Below are 22,080 nucleotides of genomic sequence, written 5' to 3'. Positions count from 1 at the left end.
CCTACTGAACAAGGACGTACGCTGGTAGGGCTAGTCTCAGTTAGGGTGCTGGTCTTAGACCAGAGGGCCGCCGCGTGAGCGGACTGCTGGCCATGATGGACCACTGGTCTGACCCAGCAGTGGCAATTCTTATGTTCTTATGTTCTGTGTCAACTCCAGGTTTCTGTTAGGGGGCCCTTCTCTAGGGTGTGGTCCACCATAGGTAAGCGGGAGGCAACGGGGGTAGCAGAGGTCTGGATAAAGGGAGTCAGTGGCTCCATTGGTGGGAAGATGTTTTTTATGGCGTGAGGGTCTCAATACTGGAAAAGGAGGGCATGCTTCAGGGCAGGAATGAGGTGCATTGGCAAAGCTCTGAGTGTGTGTGTATGTGAGGGTCTCAGTACTGGAATAGTAGGGAGAGCTGCAGGGCAGGAATGAGGTGCATTGGCAGAGCTGTGTTTGAAATGTGTATGTATGTGTGGACTGTCTTGTTACCAGTGCTAAGTCTGCACTTACTGTATTACACTCCCTGCTCCGTGTCTTTAAGCACCTTGTTCCTGGCTGTGCGGCTGCTCCCTTTACTCTTTGTTAACTTCTGTCAGTTGTGTTGTTCCAATCAAGTGTCGGCTTCCTCTTGTCCCTTTTCCAAGCCTCTGCAGGCTGGGTCCACTGGGGGCTTCCTTATCAGTGCTGCCCATGCAGCTCAGACGGGCTTATCAGCCAGTAACAGAGCATCCTCTGGCCAAGCGAAGAGGAAATCTTTTACAAACAGAGGGAGCAGCCACACAGCCCAGCCTCCCCCCCTCCCCCGCCCGCAGTCCACAGGGAGTCTGCGCCGCTCCCCTCCCTGCTACCCCCTGGTACCAGACTCTCTGCTCTGCCGCCCATGTGCTAAAGGGACACACAGGAGAGGACAGAATGGAGACCGAGGACCGAGCTGGACAGCAGCCGCCGGAGCCACATCTCAAGTTTGACCACTGTACCCGGGTAAGCATTGGCTGTCTACTTGCCACATCCACCACTGCTGCTCTTCATGGATGGGGTAATCGTGCCCAGTATACACCTCCACGTGTGGCATCCATGGATCCACGAAGAGCCCCACACAGTACTGGTCCAGAGAGAGGACTCTTCTGGGCCAACAGATGTTTACAGAATTTATTGTACTGTAGCTCTGTTGAATTCGCACCCAGCGTATGTTATAGTAGGCCTTGTATTGCAAGCTTTCATCCTGGAGGTAAGAGAAAGCATTTAAGTTGTATGGACAGACAGATCTATAGTGCTTTGGACTCAATAGTTCAAGTGGGGTTGCATGCAGATACAGTAGGGAGTTGCCTGTGCCCAAGGAGCATCAGTGGGATTTGAACCCTCTCGCTTATATGGTCTCCTTACATGCTTTTCACATGGATGGGAGAGAGAGCATGTTTATTCTCTGTGTGTCATGTTTGCACGTGGTATGCACGGACAGGGAAGAGGACATGCTAATTCTCTGCACATACTTATGGGCAGACTGGGTGGACCACAGTAACATAGTAAATGACGGCAGATAAAGACCTGAAACAAAGTCCGGACCAAGAAAATGTGACCGAACGATACCGAAACGTTTCTCATGTTTTGGGGCCACAGCGTGATTTAAAGGAGTTTCCATGTTCATCTTCATAAGTTGTTGCCTTTACAAGTAACATCTCATGAGCTCCAGGAGCGCTGGCAGTAAATGTGAGAGACAGAGATTATATAGCTTAGGGAATGAGGTTCATTGCTGTCATGGTTTGTACAAAATTCAAAAGGAAAAGCACCACTCCGCAGATATAGTCCTCTTTAGAGAGTTGATATTATCTGATAAGACACGATAGGACCTCTTCTGGGTCAATCATTTGCCCTTTATTAAACCTGGTGAAAACTCATCACTTGAATAGAAAATGCCGTTTTCAAAAGTTTGGAGTTTTTAAAGCCTTGTTTCCCATGAACACTTTTTATTTGAACAGGGGGAAACCTCTTCATTTGTACATTACACCTGGCGACTCTCTCCTGCTTTATCATCTTCCAAAGTCTCCCTTCTTCTTGCTGGAAGTGAAAGCAAATTTGGGAAGAAAACAGAATGGCAAGTATCAGTCACTTCTGTGCCTCTAGGAAACACTATTTTAAAGGCTTTTGCGTCCTCCTTGGCTCTGCCTATAGATGGAGAGATGGCCGCATGGGCACCTTACACCGATGACGCATGCCTAAACTGCAGAAGCTGAAAAGGAGCGGAGGGAAGCATGTTCAGGTCCTCTCCATGTCTACATGCAGTGACTAGGCTCGGGTCCCATCTGTGGTCCTGGTGGGAGGGAGAGACTTGCCACTCGGCCTGGCTCCTGCTAGAGAGATGCAAGTGATTTCTTTATAAACTCAATGAACATTGAAATGGTTTCCAGAAATAATAAAACCAATACTTCTAGAGTGGAAAGGAAGCAGAGACTAATTACACGGCTCGTCATATACTACGTAAGATGACGAGTTCTCCTCAAACCCGACCTGCAGGCCAGAATCTGAGTGCTAGAGACAGCAAGTCCTCCATCTTTACCGAGACCTATTTGTGATCTCCAGAAAACCAGGGAGGTGAAAAGGAGAGATCCTAATTTCATGAAAGTGAGAGAGAGAAGGAGGGTCTCAAACTTTTCACCAGACATGACTTTGGAGATTTGGAAACATTGCAAAGCACAGCTCTCCCTACCTGGTTCCCCTCCTCCCCAAAAATGTAAGAATCCCTCTGGAAAAATGCCTGTTGGGTATTTTTGTACCCGAGTGAGAAAGAAAAGCGACTTTTGTTTATTTGAAACAGATGATGTAAGGGATTTCTGACCTGAACTCTCCATTGTTTTCCTTATAGGATTGTTTTAATATTGTGGATGTATTTTTGTACACTGCTTTGGAATAAGGCGGTCTATACATTTTTTAATAAATGAGAAATGCTAACGTTTATGCATTGTCCCCATGAATGATCCCAGGCTCTGCCTTTTCATAGTGTCTGTGGCTGGTTGCAGGAGGCCTGGCTCTTGGGAAATGGGTCCTTCAGTGATTACCCCGTGGTCAGTGCCCTGAGAATTAGGGGAACTGGGTTTGATTCCCACTGCAGCTCCTTGTGACTTACTTAACCGTTGCCCCAGGTGCAAAATAAGTATCTGTATATAATATGTAAACCACTGATTGTAACCCCAGAAAAGTGTAGTTACTTACCTGTAACGTAGGTTCTCCGTGGACAGCAAGATAGTTAGCCACATATCTTATCCCAGCCCCTTTTCTGAAGGATGGTTTGGCATTTGTTTTTGTTTTTTTTTTATTATAAATTCTTTATTCATTTTAAAACTGACAAACAAGTGATTAATATTAAAACATTACATTACTAATAAAATATACAGCACTTGACATTCTTATACATATAATCCATTAAAGTAGAAATTATAACCCTTTCCCCCCACCCAACAATTCTTCAACAGAAATCCAATCATTAAATAAAAATATTAATCATCCAATTTCCCCCCTCCCCCCAATAAAATACATGTATCCATCAGAAAGGAAAACGATGTTCATTCATTACAATAATTCTCTAATGGCCCCCAGATCTTTATAAAGTTGTTATAATTACCTTTTTGTACAGCAATTGCTCTTTCCATTTTAAAAATGTGACAAAGTGAATTCCACCAAAAAGAATAATTAAGATTTGTATAATTTTTCCAATTAGCCGTAATGTGCTGAATTGTCACACCTGTCATTATTAATAGAAGTTGGTTATTATAAGATGACATTTGACTTTTTTTTCCTCATAGCCATGCCAAACAGAATAGTATCATAAGACAAAGCAACATGATTTTCAAGTAAACGGTTAACCTGCGTCCAAATTGAATTCCAAAATAATTTAATACAGGGACACTAACAAAGTAAATGATCCAATGTCCCTACTTCCAGATTACAATGCCAGCATTTGGTTTGGCATTTGAATACTGACTGGGCTCCTGTAGGCATGTGTTGACTCTGTGGGTTTTATTTCCGAGAGGTCTAGTTTTCAATCTGGTTTTAATCGCCGGCTGCTGGACCCTAACGCGGCTTGATAAAAAGGGGCCGAGGTTTTAATGAATTCGGTTAGATCAGGGGTGTCCAACCTGCGGCCCCGGTCGAGGGCGATGCAGTGTTTTCCTCTGCTGCCCCCGGGTGTTTACCATCTTGCCGGCTCCCTCCTGTGTCTTGCTGCAGCGTTTGAAAGTTTGTGTGGCCCCAGAAACGTTTTTTTCGGCCAATGCGGCCAAAAGGTTGGACATCCCTGGGTTAGATCAAACGATTTGTAATAGAACAGTCCAACCCCCATCCCTTTTATGTGAAAAATAAAAAGGTTACAGAAGTTCAAACGTAACTTTTTTTTCAGGTTGCTTACAGACCCATGACATTACCGTAAAGACGTGATTAGAATTGAGTCGGTTCAGCGGATGGCCACTAGGATGATCTTGGGGTTCAAGGGTCTCTCATACGAAGAGAGACTGAGCAGACTGCGGCTCTACACTCTAGAGGAACGCAGGGAGAGAGGGGACATGATTGAGACATTTAAATACATCACAGGACGGGTCGAGGTGGAAGATGTCTTCCTCTTGCCCAGGGGACCCTCGACCACAAGAGGTCATCCGCTTAAACTCAGAGGAGGAAAGTTTAATAGTGACACCAGGAAGTATTTTTTCACGGAAAGGGTGGTAGATCACTGGAATAAGCTTCCGGTGCAGGTGGTCGAGGCCACCGGCGTGCTTGACTTTAAAAGTAAATGGGACATGTACGTGGGATCCCTACATAGCACGAATCACTAGCATCTAGACTTATCGGGGTGGGTCAGTAGAGTGGGCAGACTTGATTTTCTGCCGTCATCTTTCTATGTTTCTATGACAAATCAACCACTCTCAACATCTTGGATCTGCTGCGTCAGCCCCTTTTCCCAGAGACGATTACGTTTTTGTTTTCCCGCTTTGTGTTTTTGTATTCTGTGCTTTCTCTCGTTTACACGATTGATTGATTTACCCTCCTCCTTTACAATGCCACCCTAGCGTTTTTAGCGCTGGCCGCGGCAGCAACAGATCCGACACTCATAGAAATTCAACAAGTGTCCGAGCTGTTACCACCGCTGCTTTGTAAAGGAGGGGGCAATTTATTTTCAAGTTTATTTAAAATTTCTTATACCGCACAATCAACCTTCTAGGCGGTGTACAAAATCATAAAAACATACTTTAGCTAAAACACTTTAGCTATCCCGTCGTCCACAAAGAGCTCAGAACGGGTTGCAGGTTAAACATACATAATATACAGTTAACAGCGGGGGTTTGTACAACACACTTTTGTGTCTGATTGAATTGTATGTAATATTTATCGATATCTCTATATGAAGTTTCAGTTATCATAAAGCTCTAAGCCAAAATCCATCTTTTGATCTCTTTTTTTCCCATGTCAGTTTATTCTTAGTTTCAGCAACAGACTTTTTGAAACCAATGTTGAATCAGTTTCTCTTTCATTCTGTAAAAGGGAATGCCCCCCCCCCCCCAAGACAACTTTAAATGGAAGCGCCAGGACTGTCTTTCTGCCAAAGTCCCAGCCACTTCTTTGCTTCTTAAATGTTGACATTTTATTCACATTAAAACAGCCTGAAATCCAAACCAAGGGCTGGATACCGCTGGTACAATCTGACGGGTCACTGTAGCGGCCATAAATCTAGTGATTCAAAAACAGACGAGGCATTCTCAAGGAACTGCACGTGCAAATGAGATTCGTGGAGGCTCACATAGGTTCACCAAATTTACATGAGATCAGTCGCTGACGGTTACGATCGGCACTTGCGCAGAATAGTCCACGGAAAGAGGCATGGGTGGATAAGAGGGGCAGAGAATTAGCAGCAACGCTATGGCATTGTGTCAATTGCAGGCGTGCCAGCGCTACTGGATGGAGGGGAGGTGCAATCATTGGCTTGTATGTCACGAAACAACAAGGAAAGACAAGGGGTTGTCTTAAACAAGTCTTTATCCAAAATAATGAGTTCCTTATTCAAAGAAATAAGTCCCAACGAGGATCCCAGTTTCAGTGTTTAAAAGACGCCTTACTGAAAATGATGCAGATACAAATTAACTGCTTGAGCAGAAAAAAAATTGGTGCTGAGCTGAATCAGAATGTACGCAGGTAGGGCTAGTCTCAGGGCGCTGGTTTTTGACCAGAGGGCCACCGCGTGAGCAGACTGCTGGCTACGATGGACCATCGGTCTGACCCAGCAGCGACAATTCTTATGTTCTTATAGCACTCCCAGAATTAAATTTTTCCTAAAACATGAAATCCCAAAGAGCTGCTAATCTCCCTCATATCGCTGGGAAGCGAATCCCAAAGTCCCGCACCTTTACGGATTCCTCTTCTCTGATCAGTTACTTCCAAGTTTATTAAAATCTTACTATCCCACGCCATTGGTAATCCTTCTGGGTGGTGTACAATCTAAAATTCTATAATCCAGTCACTAAACAGATTGAAACAAATCACATATACACGAGTCCCAGGTTAAAACTGAACAGATCAAAGATATCCACGTGGAATACAGAAAGTAACATTTTGCTGGCTGCGGTTTTGCTCTATTCTTCTCGGATATACAATGTTGGGCCCTGTCTGGGATATTCAGGGGGGGGGGGAAGGAGTTTGAACTGGTTAACACATAGCCAGTTAAGTCATCGCATAAGCCAAATCCCTTAAAGATAGAACTGCTATTATGTGGCCCATTGTAAGCAGTTTTCTTAGGTGGTGAGGAGCCAGCTCCACCCCAGGAATACCCACGAGTTAGTCGCTTTTGAACGCTGCGCTAACCAGTCATTTTCAGCGGCGGTAACTGTTTAAATACCCCTGAAAATGACTGGATATCCACGATCAAGCCAGTTAACTGGTCGGAGGCTGTTTCCAGATGGCAGAAGTATTTCGAGATCCTGGGATGGCAACTCCTTAGGGTCACACCTTCCAGAGCTGGTCCAGGATGCTCCTTTATCAGGACCTGGAGGAACTGATAGTGGTCAGTGTCTTTCAGGAGCTGGAGGGCAGGTGCCGGGCAGGAGTGGGGTGAGGCTACAACCTCCATTGTGACCAGACACTTGAAGCAACAGACTCTGCAGGTGAATTTGCTCTACAAAGAAGCAGAAAGTTTAGCTGGGTATGCAGGGACATTGATGTCGTTTCCATAGGTACCATGTGCGGATTTCTTAAAGAAAAGAAGTCCAAACAATTGCAGCTCTTCATCTTGCATGTATTGACTCCTCGTGTGAGGTGCACGGTGAAATGTGGATTATATTGATGGGGGTTCCTGAAATGAGACGTCATCCTTGCTGCCTGTGTGTGTAATTTGTATGTGAAGATGGCAAGGGCTTCTTTTATTTCAGGAATGGAAGATGGTTGCAGTTTTTCTCTGCAGGATACATGATTCCAGTCTGAAGAAAGAACAGGTCTCCTTTGGCATGCCACACACCATAGGAGCCAACTGTCCTAACTCATTGGGTGTGCTAAATCCAATGGAAATGACCTCAAGGAATTTGATCAATATTGGCTCAAGCCTCTGATTCTAGCCTAAGGAAGGGCAATTTGCCTTTAAAGCAGTGATTGAGACAAAGGTGTGAATCCGTAGCTCATTTTCAGCTCTCTGAATTTAAACAAGTGAAATGAAAAAATTCAGCACTGAACAGGACTCATTAATACAAGTCATATTTGCACCGAGAGAGTGAAAAAGGGGAAGAAGAGGCAAGAGGTAACATGAAGACCTTAGAAAAGCAGATGCTGAGGCTTCGAAGAAGCGGAAGCCTTCAACTGTAAGAGCTTAAAACTGTTGCAGGGCTGGGGTGAGGGGCATTGACAGATCCCTGGGTGAGGGTCTCAGTACTGGAATAGCAGGGAGTGCTGCAGGGCAGGAGTGAGGTGGCAGAGCTGTGAGCAGGGTGGGAATGCCAACTCTTTCTAAGTGAAACATCTCTTCCTCTCCTGTCTCCAGCACAGCTCAGTCTGGGTGTCTTTTCTTCCCCACAGGAAGCCTCCATTTCTCCTTCCTCGCTGTGATGTATCCGGCGTGCGATCAAGGAGATGCCATAGCTGACCTGATGGAGCAGGAGACCAGGAGCCCCGCTGCGTCCATCTCACCTCCGATTAGCAGCCCTTCTACCAATGAGGGGGACCAAGCAGAAGGGACAGAGCCAAGACTGCCAGGGGACCAGATTTGCAGAGTCTTTCTAGACACAGCCACCTGCCACGCAATGAACCTTCCTCTTTCTAACGTGCCAGTTATCAGCCTAGCACACAGGAGGCCCCCTGGGAAGGGTCTGCATGGCACACCACGAGCGATGCCCAGCACAGAGCTCATGGCACTTCACCCCATCCCCTCCCTTGTACAGCTAAATGTGGTGCCTTCACCTCCTGTCCTACTCCCAGCTCTCCCAGGCCCCCTGCTTTCTTCACATCCTTTCCTCAACAGGTGAGTCTTCCAAATCTTCCTAATTTACTTAGAGACACTACTGAATAATCCTGAGTCCCATGCAGCAAAGCCCTATGCAGTCATGGAAACTACCACAGCTAGGTCCTGAGGAGAGTAGAACGGGTACAAGTGGATCGATTTTTCACTCCGTCAAAAATTACAAAGACTCGATGAAGTTACAGGGAAATTTTTTTCACTCAGAGAATAGTTAAGCTCTGGAACGCATTGCCAGAGGTAGTAAGAGCGGTTAGCGTAGCTGGTTTTAAGGAAGGTTTGGACAAGTTCTTGGAGGAAAAGTCCATAGGCTGTTATTGAGACAGACCTGAGGGAAGCCACTGCTTGCCCTGAGTCGGTAGCATGGAATATTGCTACACCTTGGGTTTGGGCCAGGTACTAGTGACCTGGATTGGCCACCATGAGAACGGGCTACTGGGCTTTTGGGCCATTGGTCTGACCCAGTAAGACTATTCTTATTTTCTTAGAGTCTTGTGGCCCTACGTGTCTAATTGAGTTTGATGAATTTTTATAACATGCTAACCCCCTTTAATGCCTTTCTCTTCCATTCTAGCGTATTTCTAAGGAGCTCAGGTACATTTGGTGTCTTCCCGAATCGATTTAAACGGAGGCCCAGCCTCTATGAGGCAGACATCAGGGAAGGTAAGGAGGCACCCAACTCCTTCACGTACAGGCTCAAGGAGCAAGAAGGGTGATGGAGGTGAGGATCCCTGAAGGGAGATGGGAGGGGAGGAGAGATGGAGTGTTCCTGCATTGGGGGAGGGGAGGTGGAATGTTCCTGCAGTAAGAGGTGAGGTGAGGAGAGGTTAGGGTTGCCACATGGCTCCAGGAAAAAGGAGGATGGATTGAGACAACCCAGGTTTTACTTCCATGACTTTAGAAGTAAAACCCGGATGTCTCAATCTGTCCTCCTTTTTGTGGAGCCATAAGATAAGGGGTGGTGAAATGTTCCTGCAGTGGAAGAGGGGAGGGGAGCTGGGGTATTCCTGCAGTGAGAGAGGGAGAGGTGGAGGGTTCTTGTAGTGAGAGGGGAAGGAGAGGGCAGGGGAGGTGGAGTGTTGCTGCTGTGAGAGAAGGAGGGAGTGGTGAGGTGTTCCTGCAGAGAAAGGGAAGGAGCAAAGAAGCAGTGAGGGAGAGGAAGGAGGAGGTGATGAAGAAGGTGTATCTGTGATGGGAGGGATGGGGTGTGTTTCTGTGATGAGGGAGGAATGGGGGTGAGGTGAACTGTTCCTGTGATAGGAGGGAAGAGGTAGAGAGGGGGGATGTTTATGTGATGGGAGGAAGAAGGAGTGAGGGGTGGCATTTCTGTGACAGGAGGGAAGAAGTGAGGTGTTCCTGTGATGGGGGGAGAGGGGTGATGGTGGTTGCTGATAAACGTAGGTTGTAGTTCTGAGGTTTCCTTGTTTCCTGTGGCTTTGTGAAATATTACACATGAGAGGGGAAAGCAGACGAGTCTCTTCTACCAAAACCGAGCTCGAGAAAAGACATCAGAGCAAAGAGACTGTGGGGCTGAGGCAGATGCGAGACATCTCTGCATACTGTATGGGATGTACTAAAGGTTCTCCATGGACAGCAGGATAGTCAGCCACATTTGAGTGTTGTCCCAACAGCTCCCAATTTGCTGATAAGCTCTCCAATAGCTCAGAGAGATTTTTTTTGTTTTTTTCTCTGAGCACGTGCAGTGCCCGGGCCCTACCCATTTCCCCCTGCTTCCCCCTAATCCCCAGGATGTTCCTAGCTGTGGCTGGGTCGGCCGTATGGGGAGGCGGGTGGGTTGTATGGCTGACTATCCTGCTGTCCACAGAGAACCTATGTTACAGGTAAGTAACTACACTTTCTCCTAGGACAAGCAGGATGAGTCAGCCACATATGGGTGACTCCCTAGCCGAGGGATGTACCGAATGGACCTGCGACTTAGCGCTCTGTGCATCCCTCGCCTGGCTGTGGAGGCCGAGCCGGGCAGGGTAATCAGGCAAAGCAGGCTCAGTTGTGCAAACAAGGTTTTTTTAATAAAGTGCTGTGTTAACTGTGCAATAATACTCACAGAACAGTGCAACTGGTCAATAACCGTCAAAGAACAGTGAGAAAACCAACTGGTCAACAGTAACAATTCGTAATTGCATGTAACAATTAGTACTTGCATATTGAACCTTTAGTCTAGACATGTAGTACCTGCAGGCCAACTTAATCAGTATCTGTGCCCCCCTACTTGATCAGTGCTTATCAAGGCTGTGGTAGTGGTTGGTGTCCCTCCTGGGAGGGGAGGGCCACTTGCAAGACTGTTTGGCCGAATGCATTAGGGGTGTGGAATGTTATGTCGAGGCAGTAGTGCTTGGTAAAGGTGTGCAAGGAGGACCAAGTGGCTGCATTGCAGATGTCCTCTATTGGTGTATGGTGTAGATGAGCCAGAGTGGTGGCTACGGCTCTGAGCTGGTGGGCGTGGGCTCCCACTGGCGGTTCACGCTGCGCTCTTCTGTAGGTGAAGGAGATGCACTGGGATATCCAGCGCGAGAGCCGTCCTGGCCTGTTATGGTCGTAGGAGACGAACAGTTGTGAGGTTTGTCTGGTCTGTTGTGTCCTGTTGAAGTAGGTGGTCAGGGTCAGGGTCCGCACACAGTCCAAGGGGTGTTGCTGAGGTGGCTGCGAGCCCCCCTGTGGGTGAATGTAGAGTGCAGGAAGGATGATAGAGTGGTTGATGTGGAATGCTGACTCCACCTTCGGCAAGAATCGAGGGTGGGTTCTGAGCACCACCCTGTCCTCGTGGAGAAGTGTGTAGGGGGGGTGATGGACCAGGGCCTGGATCTCGCTGATATGTCTGGCCAATGCGAAGGAGGTCAGGAAGAGGGTTTTCCAAGCAAGGAATCTGGGGTCTGCCTCCCCCAAGGGTTCGAAGGGATCGAGGGTGAGCTGATGCAGCACCAAGTTCAGGTCCCATCCGGCGGTGGTGGTCTGACCGGTGGGTGCAGATTGGACAGTCCCTTCTTGAATTTTGAGAATACCGGGTGTCCCGACACCGGTGAGTTGTCAAAGCCAGTGTGGTACGCCGCGATCGCACTTAGGTGGACCTTGATGGAAGTAGGTTTTAGGCCCATCTGAGATAGGCTCAGTAGGTACTGCAGGATGTCCGGTATGGGGCAGTTGTAAGGGTCTCGCTGCGTGTTCATGCACCAGTGGTGGAACCTTCTCCATTTCAATCCGTAGCATTTTCTGGTTGAAGGTCTTCTAGCTGCCATGAGAATGTGCTCCACGTCTTGTGGTAGGTTCATCCTCTCAACATCCATGCGGTCAGGGCTAGGGAGCGCAGGTTGTGGTAGAGGGTAGCGCTCCCGTGTTGTGTTATGAGATCTGCGCTGATCGGGAGGCGGAGAGGTGGGTGAACCGCTATCCGTTGCAGGAACGGGAACCATGGTTGCCGGGGCCAGAACGGGGCAATCATGATCACCGTTGCTCTGTCCTGGAGGATCTTCTGCAGGACTTTGGGTATGAGAGGTGTTGGTGGATAGGCGTATAAGAGTCCGTGGTTCCAACTCAGGGACAGGCCGTCGGGACTTAGACGGCGATGGGTCGGTCTCTTTGAGCAGAAGGTCGTGCATTTTGTGTTCAGTTCTGTCGCAAACAGGTCGATGCTCGGTGTACCCCAGGTGCTGAAGATCTTCTTCGTCACCGCTGGGTTGAGAGACCACTCGTAGGGGTCCAGCTGTCGGCTGAGGCTGTCGGCCAGGTCGTTCTGCTTCCCCGGGAGGTAAATTGCCTGGATGGGGCACTGAATGGCGTTGGCAAACTCCCAAATGCGGCAAGCTTCTTTGCAGAGCGAGGCTGACCCTGTCCCTCCCTGCTTGTTGATGTAGTACATGGCCACCTGGTTGTCTGTTTGGATGAGGACTGTCCGGCCTGTCACCCATTTTTTTGAAGCTTTTGAGGGCATTCCCTATGGCCTTGAGCTCCAGTAGGTTGATATGGAGTGAGGACACCTGGGCAGACCATGTGTCTCCTGTGCGAAGATGGAGAAGGTGTGCCCCCCATCCATGTTTGGAGGCATCCGTGGTGACCACCAGCTGGTGGGGTGGTGGTCTGAATGGTTTCCCCTTCGCTAAATTTTCTCGGGACATCCACCAGTGCAGCGTCTTGTGTATGGGTCGGCGAATGGGTATCTTGGTGGTCAGTGGTTGGGTATGCTGGTTCCAGTGACGTCTGAGGTGCCATTGCAGGGGTCTCATGTGTAGTTTGGTGTGTTGGACAACGAAGACCGCGGCCGCCATGTGGCCCAGGAGACACAGAAGGGAGCATGCTGACGATGAGCTGCTGGCAGAGATGCGCTGGGCCAGGGATGTCATGGCGTCGATCCGGCAGTCCGGTAGAAAGGCCTTGGTCTGTGTGGTATCGATGACTGCCCCGTTGAATGATATCCTCTGGGTGGGTATCAGGTGGGATTTTTTGTAGTTGATGAGGAACCCCAGTTCTTGGAGGAGGGTTATGGTGGTTGTCAGGGCTGCCTGGACCTCCCCTGGTGAGCAGGCCACTATCAGCCAGTCATCGAGATAGGGAAGGACGCATATTCCCTGCAGGCGAAGATGTGCCGCTGCCACGGCTACGCACTTTGTGAACACTCTTGGGGCTGTCGAGAGTCCAAAGGGTAGGGCTTTGTACTGGAAGTGTCTCTCTTTGATCGTGAAGCGAAGATACTTCCTGTGAGCTGGATGGATAGGCACATGAGTGTAGGCGTCCTGTAGGTCCAGCGAGGCTAGCCAGTCGTTGGGCTGTATCAGGGGCAGGACTGTGCCCAGGGAGTGCATCCGGAAGCGTTCCTTGTGTATGCACTTGTTGAGGTGGCGGAGGTCCAGGATTGGGCGTTTGCCCTTGTCCTTTGGCACGAGAAAATACCTGGAGTAAAACCCCTTGTTGATCTCCTCTGGTGGCACTGCCTCTATTGCTTCTGCCTGAAGCAGGTCCTCTGCTTGTTGCAGGAGAACAGAATCGTCTGAAGTTGGGTGCCCCGCCCACTGCGGTGGTTTTTCTGGAGGGCGGGAGTCGAACTGTATGCAGTATCCCCCGTTTGATGATGTTGAGGACCCACTGGTCGGTGGTGATTCTGGACCAGGCACTCACAAACAATCTGATCCTGCCCCCCACCGGCCTCTGCTGGTTCGGGGGGTAGTCAAAGGTTCTGCTTTTGCTTTGGGGGGGGCAGTCTGCCTTTAATGCCGTCGACTGTCTCTTTGACCTTATCGCCAAACAGGTGTTCTCCTGTGCATGGAGCATCCGCCAGGGGCTCGTGGAGGTCCTTGTGGAGCGCCGATGCACAGATCCAGGCCAGGCGCCGGGCTAGGATGGCCGTTCCCCCGATGCGGCTGGAAGTCTCGAAGACGTCAAAAACCGCCTTGAAGAGGTGCTTGTTGCATTCCCCTTGGTCATGGAGGAGGGATGAGAGAGAGTCCTGCACCGGCTTGGAGGCAAGCTGTAGAGTCTGTTTTATCTTTTTTTGTATGGCCTCCTGGTACAGCATCATCTGGAACTGGTGTGTGGCGATCCGTGCGTTAAGCATCGCACCCTCGAAGGTCTTTTTCCCCATGGAATCTAGGGTTTTCAGGTCCTTCACAGGCGGAGCGTTAGAGGACGATCGCGCTATCTTGTGTCTCTTGAGCGCTGAGGCTACCACGATGGAGTTGAGTGGCAGCTGCGGTCTGTCAAATCCCGGGACCGGGAGGACCTGGTACTTCGCGCTCAGTCTCCTAGATGTGGGAGGCCCTGAGGAGGGGGTCCGCCAAATCTTGTCTCTGCAGTCAAGGAGGTTCTTGTGAACTGGGATCGCTACTGGCTGTTTGGGATAGTCCAGGGATTGCAGGAGGCCGTCATCCTCTGGCGTGGGTTCTGGTGGTCCCCCCACATGGATCCCAAGGAGGGCAGCGAGTTTCTGGATGAACTTGGGATAGGCTAGGTCCTCCGGTTCTTGTGCAGGGGGCTTCATTGTCGTCTCTGTTTGAGATGGCGCAGGGGATCGGTCCGAGTTGTAGGTGCTCAAGAAGCTGTCACCGGATTCGTCCCCCGTGTCGATGTCAGTGGCTCTGTTAACTTGTAGAGCTTGGGCGCTGCTCATCTGGGTGCTGGGCTGCTGCGGTGTCTGGGGGGTCCCCTGCTGAGTGAGAAGCTGGGTCAGAAGCTGGACCAGATGTTGATGGTCAACCCCCTGGCCGGTCGTCTGACGCTCCAGGTGGAGCATTCCTTCCAAGCAGTCCTTGCGTCGCTTGGTCGGTGGTGAGGATACAGAAGGGCTGGAGGGAGATGGTGTGCTGTATGGTCGCCTGCTGCCTCTCCCTCTGGATCTGTGCCCTGCAGGGGAGTGGTGATTGTGCCTTCTGTCACCCCTGCTGCGGCTGTGATGGTGGTGGTGGCGGCGGTAGGACTCCCCCTGGGAAGATCGGGAAGCATCCCGATGCCGATTGTGCTGGTGGGGGGAGTGCCGATTCTCAGCCCTGCAGCGCGCCTCGTTGTGCCGCGTTCTCTGGCTGCTTGTAGCTGAGCCGGCATCCTGTGATGATCGGGGAGGCGTGCCCCGGCGATCTCCCAGCCCGCTGACGTCAGGAGGGATTCCCCGATGAGTTCTCTCTTCGGGGAGGCGGGTCTGGCTTCTGGTTGGCTGGTTGTGCCGGAGGGGAGGTCCTGGGCGGCGATCCTCCGTTGCTGGGAGGCGTGGCCGATCGGGGATTGGCTCCTCCGTTGCTAGGGGGCGTTAGGCCGATAGCTGGCTGCTCCTCCGTTGGTGGGAGGCGTGGCTGCGTGCAGGCTGGTTTCTCCCCAGGCTCCCTTTCGATTCGCTGCTCCCTCGTTGCTGGGGGGCGTGGCTTCACGCTGGATCGGCTTGTGGAGGAGCAGGGAGATGGCGTCGCTTCCGGTCCACATGTGGGGGTAAGTACGAGACCGGGTGGCGCCCCAAGCGATGTGCCCCCTTGGGCAGAAGCCGATGGTGCTCCCGATTACTTCAGGAGGGGGGGGGCCGGAGGGCGAACCCCAATCGGCTGCCTGTAGGGGCTGGCTGTAAGCGGCAGCATGCAGGAGCTCCACGAGAGATTTCTCTGCTGGGCCAGTTGCAGGCGGGGGGGTTGACTGAGCCAGGGCGTCCTGGAGGCTCCTTACCGGATTCGTCTGTGGAATCCCCGCTGCTGCATTCCGATGAGGATGGCTGCTGGAGGAAGATTCTCGGGTCTCACTTCTCTTCAAGAAGTCTCTTAGTGCCCTCTTCCTTAGCTTGCGTGCCCGTGGAGACAGGCGGACACAGTGCAAGCAACACTGTTCCTTGTGCGCTGTGCCCAAGCAGCGAATGCACAGATCGTGAGGATCCAGTGTACTCATCCTTTTCCTGCAGACCGGACATTTCTTTGATGTTTCTGCCATCTTCAAAGTCTTGATTGTAGACAAAATGGTGATGGAGAGCTGTGGAAAAATCCCACCGATGGGAACGGGCGGAAACTAAAGACTGGGGATTAGGGGGAAGCCGGGGGAAATGGGTAGGGCTCGGGCATGCCCAGTGGGGCCCGGGCACTGCACGTGCTCACAGAGAGAGAGAGAAAAAAAAAATCTCTCTGAGCTATTGGAGAGCTTATCCGCAAATTGGGAGCTGTTGGGACAACACCCATATGTGGCTGACTCATCCTGCTTGTCCTAGGAAAACCACTGTTAACTGGCCATTTAGCACTAGTGCAGAGAGGTGTGAAGAAAAGCTCAAGGCAAGGACAGAGGAGGCCTAGGAGATTTCACCCTGTTCTCCTTTTTGCTGCGAGTATAACAATACCGGAATATCACCCACATAGAAATATCAGCACCTCCAAAATTCTACACACAGAATCCCATTCCAGCACATGCACAGAAATGTGCCGACGCTTTCGTTTCGCTCAGACATGTGCTCGGGACCAGCCAGCGCAGAACCTTGTGCATATGCTTCAAATTTGCATATGATGAACGCAGCGTCTCGATGTTAGCATCCATGCCCAGTCTGTCATAGGGGAAAATGCCCTCCAGGGATTCAAGACAAAGTTACACAAGTTCCTTCTGAGCCAGAACGTATGCAGGTAGGGCTAGTCTCAGTTAGGACGCTGGTCTTTGACCTAAGGGCCGTCGCGTGAGCGGACTGCTGGGCACGATGGACCACTGGTCTGACCCAACAGCGGCAACTTCTTATGTTCTTAATGCCCAACTTCTGCATCAGTCCCTGAGAGCGAAACCCAGGGCATGACTGACTCACACCACTGGACCCGATGTGCCACAAAACCTAGACCAGCTCCCGTGGACCCTGCCTCACTGCTGGCACTTACTGACCCCAGGTCCTCTCTCGCAGTTGGCACTCTGTCCCTGGACCCTCCCCCACAGCTTTCTTATAATTCTTATAGGTAACATAAATCCACTGGCTTTTTTAAATTGGCTGGTTAGTTCACTGATTGCTGGGACATTTGCAGTACTTTTTTTCCATAATTTCCCTGGGCACTGTAGTCCCTCTTCTCCTCTTCAATGCTTCCTTGCAATTAGGATTCTCAAATCTAATCAGATCAGCCTGAGAGAGAACACATCCTGCACATTTGATTCCAGTTACTCTCTGCAGAAATTACACTTTTTTTCACCAGCCCCAGCAAATGTTACATAACTCTTCCTTTGTCATATAGCTATTGATTGCCGTTCTTTCTTATGCAGGCCGGCAGCCTCAGAAGTTGGCACGAAGGGTTTTCACCAACAGCCGGGAGCGCTGGCGTCAGCAGAATGTGAATGGTGCATTTGCCGACCTGCGTCGACTCATCCCTACCCACCCGCCAGACAAGAAGCTGAGCAAGAATGAGATCTTACGGCTGGCCATGAGATATATCACCTTTCTGGCCAGGCTGCTGGAAGACCAGCTTGTAGGAGAGCCAGGGAAGGCAGGAGACACCTGCCAGAGAAGTCCCGAGGGGCCCCCAGCTGCCACCTTCTCTTCACCACCATCGAGCAGCTACAGTGAAGCAGTAAGCCCAGACAGCGAAGATGAGGCACAAGTGTGTCAGCCAGAGAACGGTCACAGGATCGAGGGGCCAGTGCTGAGAGCATTCCGGTGACAGGAGGGGACACAGTCTCTCCCAGAGATTCCTCCACTTCCTACATTTTCCACAATCTAGTGCTGCTCAGGGCTCCAGGTCCAGGACAGGATAGCTGATGGTGGGAAGTTCTTCTGTTGTGTTTCTTCACTCCTGACACGAGTTTATGCCAGTCTCAGTGAAGGTTTCATCCATCTCAATGGAGACAAGGAAATGCCAGTGTTCAGGAGGAAGCAACAAAGACAACATATTTTAAAGGAAGGGACAGCCCCCCCCTCCCTGGGGCACAATTGTGTGTTTCTTCCTATTTGCCAGGGACAGAATGTGGACTCAAGGTTTCTTTAAAGGGACAACACTGACAAGAGTCTTTCAGATTGTGCCCGGGTCTCTTCTTCGTATTTTATGCCATATAATTGGGTACCTTTGCCTGGAAGGTTTTCTGATGACGATCAGGACAGTAGCGCCCCCTTGATTCATTTTGAAGATTGGGTGCAAGAGGCAGTGAGCTTAAATGAAGGAACTAGAAAAAATCCCTACACATTCTCAGTGCTGAAATATGTCTCTGGGGAATACAATATGTATTTGAACAAAATAATGAAAAGGGGAAATCTTAACAATTTTGTTGGCTTTAACGGATGGTAGAATAACTTCTACAAATAAATCAGTTTTATTTTGGCTAGTAATGGTGTTTGCAGTGGGAAAGTTGGGAGGTGACATAAGTGAATGAATTCAGGGGCGAACTGCTGATCACGCCTTGCGCAGGAAAGTGCCACCTTAATTAGATAAGAATGACCTAAAAGGGAACATGGGGGGGTTTCCTACATACCTGCATGTCTTATAGATTATGATAAGTTGCGCACACTGCATGGCACAGCGAGGTGTGCCAGCTTAGGGCAGCCTTAGACCTGGGATAGCGTAAGTGCTTTGAAGCCAGCATTTGCTGTTCTGACCCCTGTTCTCAGGAGATACATTTGCAAACAACGGAGGTAGTGCATGCACACCAGGGTTGAAAGAATGGAAGTAAAACCCGGGTGTCTCAATCCGGCCTCCTTTTTCTGGTAGTGGAAACTGTGTCTGGTGTGTCCTGAGGACTGAGTTCAAAACCCCTGTGTTGACAGAATCTTGCCATCAAGGTTCTGAACTTGAGACGCTAAGCAAGAGAATTTCCTGCCTGCGACCTGCTCCAGGTTCATCTTAGAGGTTTTGCACAGGAATAAGCCCTAGGCATGTGCGAAATTGTAAAATCACTCACCTGGCTACGGAGATGTGACAATGTTTCTCTGTCCGGTCTCTCTAGGTTGTGTGTGTGTTAAATTTCTTTCAGGGGTCTGGTTATGTCCGTCCACTTGGTGAGGGCATCAGTTACTGTTGTGTCATTGCCAGCCCCAATCCCCTGTCCCACATCCGTAGCTCACTTTGGAAGCTGAATACAAATTTACAAAGCTGCCAGGTCACCCATTTCCAAGAGGGAGATTTGGGGCCAGTCCTGGAGCTTTATGGGACTTGCAGTGCTGCACCCTGGGTGCCATTTTGGAGGGGGCTCCAGCATCTCTTCTTGCCCTTGGCAATGGGGGTGGTCTTTTAGATGTACTTAGAGTTACCAGGTTTATTGAAGGAAAAAAAGAGGACACCTGGCCCCGCCCCAGCCATGTCCCAACACAAACCTCATCTCTTCTCCTTCCCTGAGCTCGGGGCTGCATCTACAGGGCCTCCAAGCATGAGCAGATACGACTTGATGACATCACGCACATGCATATGATGTCATCATGTTACATCAGTACATGCTCAGAAGTCCTCCAGACATGGCCCTGAGCTCTAGCCAGAGCCAGGGCCTTCAAAACCTGGAGAAACTGCCAGACACTAGGACAGTCCCCTAAAAAGAGGACATGTCTGGGTAAAAATGGATGTTTGGTAACCCTATATGGCTTCAGAAAAGGAGGACGGATTGAGACATCTGGGTTTTCCTTCTATTGCTTTCAACGCAAGTAGTGCCTCGATGTCTTAATCTGTCCTTACTTCCATTGCTTTCAATAGACGTAAAACCCAGATGTCTCAATCCATCCTCCTTTTCTGAAGCCATGGCAGATGAAATTGAATGTGGATAAATGCAAGGTGATGCACATTGGGAAGAATAATCCAAATCATAATTACCAGATGGTAAATAAGACTAAGAATGTTATAATCTCTTTGTATCTCTCCATGGTGCAACCGCATCTGGAGTATTGCGTTCAATTCTGGTCTCCTTATCTCAAGAAGGATATAGTGGCACTAGAAAAGGTTCAAAGAAGAGTGACCAAGATGGAACTCCTCTCGTATGAGGAAAGACTAAAACGGTTAGGGCTCTTCAGCTTGGAAAAGAGACGGCTGAGGGGAGATAGGATTGAAGTCTACAAAATCCTGAGTGGAGTAGAAAGGGTACAAGTGGATCGATTTTTCACTCCGTCAAAAATTACAAAGACTAGGGAAATACTTTTAAAACCAATAGGAGGAAATATTATTTAATTCAGAGAACAGTTAAGCTCTGGAACTCATTGCCAGCGGTTGTGGTAAGAGCAGAAAGCGTAGCTGATTTTAAGAAGGGTTTGGACAAGTTCCTGGAGGAAAAGTCCATAGTCAATTATTGAGAAAGACACGGGGGAAACCACTGCTTGCCCTGGATTGGTAGCATGGACTGTTGCTACTTCTTGGGTTTTGGCCAGGCACTAGTGACCTGGATTGGCCTCCCTGAAGATGGAGGCTAGATGGACCATTGGTCTGACCCAGTAAAAGAATTAAAAATATAAAAACTACATAAGACATTTAGGGCCCTTTTTCTAAAGCTGCAGTAGTGAGTCCCCCCCTGTTGCAAATGCATCAAAGCCCATAGGAACTGAATGGGCTTCATCGCATTTGCTGCGGGAGAATTGCTACTGTGACTTTGTAGAAGGAGCCCCACAACTGGAGATTTAAGTGTATGGTGCAATGGCGCTGGATATGTAAAGCAAAACATTTCTGGATGTCACAGAAACCGTCAAACATTCACATTTCATTCAAGTCCAATGTCCAGATATCGACACAAAACCATCAATGTGTCTGATGTACAGCTAGAACCATTATTTGCTTCTTCTTGTTCATCAGACACATTGATGTTTTTATGTTGATATCTGGACATGGGACTTGAATGAAATGTGATTGTTTGACATCCAGAAACCTTTTGATCCGCTGTTTTGTTTTGGACTTACCAGAAGTTTTGAAACATAGGTCCTTTTTCTCTTGTGCTTGTGGATTTGTAAAACAAGACATACATATTAAAATGATGAAGTGTGCATATGAGTAAAATACTGAATGTGACTCTACATGTGAAAAAAGCAACAAATGAAGCTCCCCTTTTTATCAAGCTGCTCTAACCTCTTCTATTACACTGGGCTAGCAGTTTGTAGCACAGAGAGCCGCACTGAATGGCCTGCGCTGCTCCCGACGCTCATAGGAGCACGGCTCTCTGCGCTTAAAACTGCTAGCCCAGTTTAATAGAAGAGGGGGTAGAGGTTTTTAGTGCGGGCCAGCGAGGTAAGTGCTCCGCTGCTCACATGAATTCTATGAGCGCTGGAGCATTTACTGTGCTGGTTCGCGCTAAAAACCTGTAACGCAGCTTGATAAAAGGTAACCAAAGTGACGTCTATCACAAATGAAGGTCCAGAAAATACAACGTATGCCAAAACAGGAGTAAATATCGAAAACCGAAAAGAACAAATCATATGTTGCTAAAATGCGATGTGTGCATAGCAAGAAAAGCCATGTGGCTATATAGTGAGTGCAAGTCAATAGAGTAAACACCCACATAGACATAGCAAAATAAAAAAAAATTCAGCTTGTGGATAAATCGTGGGCGAGAAAGTAAAAAATTAAAATAAGCTGATACTGCTGGAAAAAATGTTATGTATAACAGATAGGAAATAGTAATATCGCCATCTGGTGGAAACGGTAAAAAAAGACAATGAATGTGAATGGGCTGAAATGTCAAAGATACAGTATTTCAATTACAATGGCGACATCTGGTGGAAGCAATAAGAATGGCAATGAATGGACTGGCTCCAAGCGCTAAAAAATGCAATAGCAGTTTGGATAGAATAGTTTATCACAGAGACAAATTATGATGTAAACAACTTGATAGGCATTGCAATCGGATGAATGATGTATACGGAAACCTTTATTAGTATGTGGATCTGTGAAGGAATCAATGCATACCACATGTTTGCAGACAGAGCAGCAACCGCAGGCTCGTTGGCCAGTGTGTGCACGTAGCTGAGTGTCTGAGCCAGGTAAAATAGATGGCATCAAGATCTCACATAGATTCCTGGTTCTCGTATCGGCAATAGTAAGCCTCGCCTTTAATGCAACGTCAACAATATTTTATATAGGGAAGAAAAGAGACAGTTATCAGCTTAATACCCTTCACTATTATGGTCTGAATGCTGATATTTATTATATTGCCTTTTTTAAACATTTATTTATTTAAATACATCTGTAGAAGCCTGGACCAATCAGGCCTTAGGCATAGCGGGTCCG

At 48.9% G+C, this 22,080-nt stretch overlaps 1 protein-coding gene across 1 annotated transcript; it reads left to right on the top strand.

The window, feature by feature from the left end:
* Window positions 1–812: 812 nt before the first annotated feature.
* On the top strand, window positions 813–18,218 carry LYL1 (LYL1 basic helix-loop-helix family member). The gene is made up of 4 exons (XM_033923990.1): window positions 813–966; window positions 8,026–8,467; window positions 9,036–9,124; window positions 17,162–18,218. The coding sequence occupies exons 2-4, from the start codon at window positions 8,055–8,057 to the stop codon at window positions 17,554–17,556; spliced, it is 897 nt and encodes a 298-aa protein (XP_033779881.1). The 5' UTR covers window positions 813–966; window positions 8,026–8,054; the 3' UTR covers window positions 17,557–18,218.
* The last annotated feature ends 3,862 nt before the right edge of the window (window positions 18,219–22,080 follow it).

The sequence above is a fragment of the Geotrypetes seraphini genome, chromosome 16, assembly GCF_902459505.1.
Source record: "Geotrypetes seraphini chromosome 16, aGeoSer1.1, whole genome shotgun sequence".
NCBI lineage: Eukaryota > Metazoa > Chordata > Amphibia > Gymnophiona > Dermophiidae > Geotrypetes > Geotrypetes seraphini.
Note: the sequence above shows the minus strand (reverse complement) of the source record. Positions and strands in the feature narration are given on the sequence as shown.

Bases quoted from the DNA above. Each gene is read 5' to 3' on its own strand.
- LYL1 (XM_033923990.1), top strand. From the start codon at position 8,055: ATGTATCCGGCGTGCGATCAAGGAGATGCCATAGCTGACCTGATGGAG. The intron at 8,468-9,035 runs GTGAGTCTTCCA...CTTCCATTCTAG, and splicing joins TCACATCCTTTCCTCAACAG to CGTATTTCTAAGGAGCTCAG. The intron at 9,125-17,161 runs GTAAGGAGGCAC...TTTCTTATGCAG, and splicing joins TGAGGCAGACATCAGGGAAG to GCCGGCAGCCTCAGAAGTTG.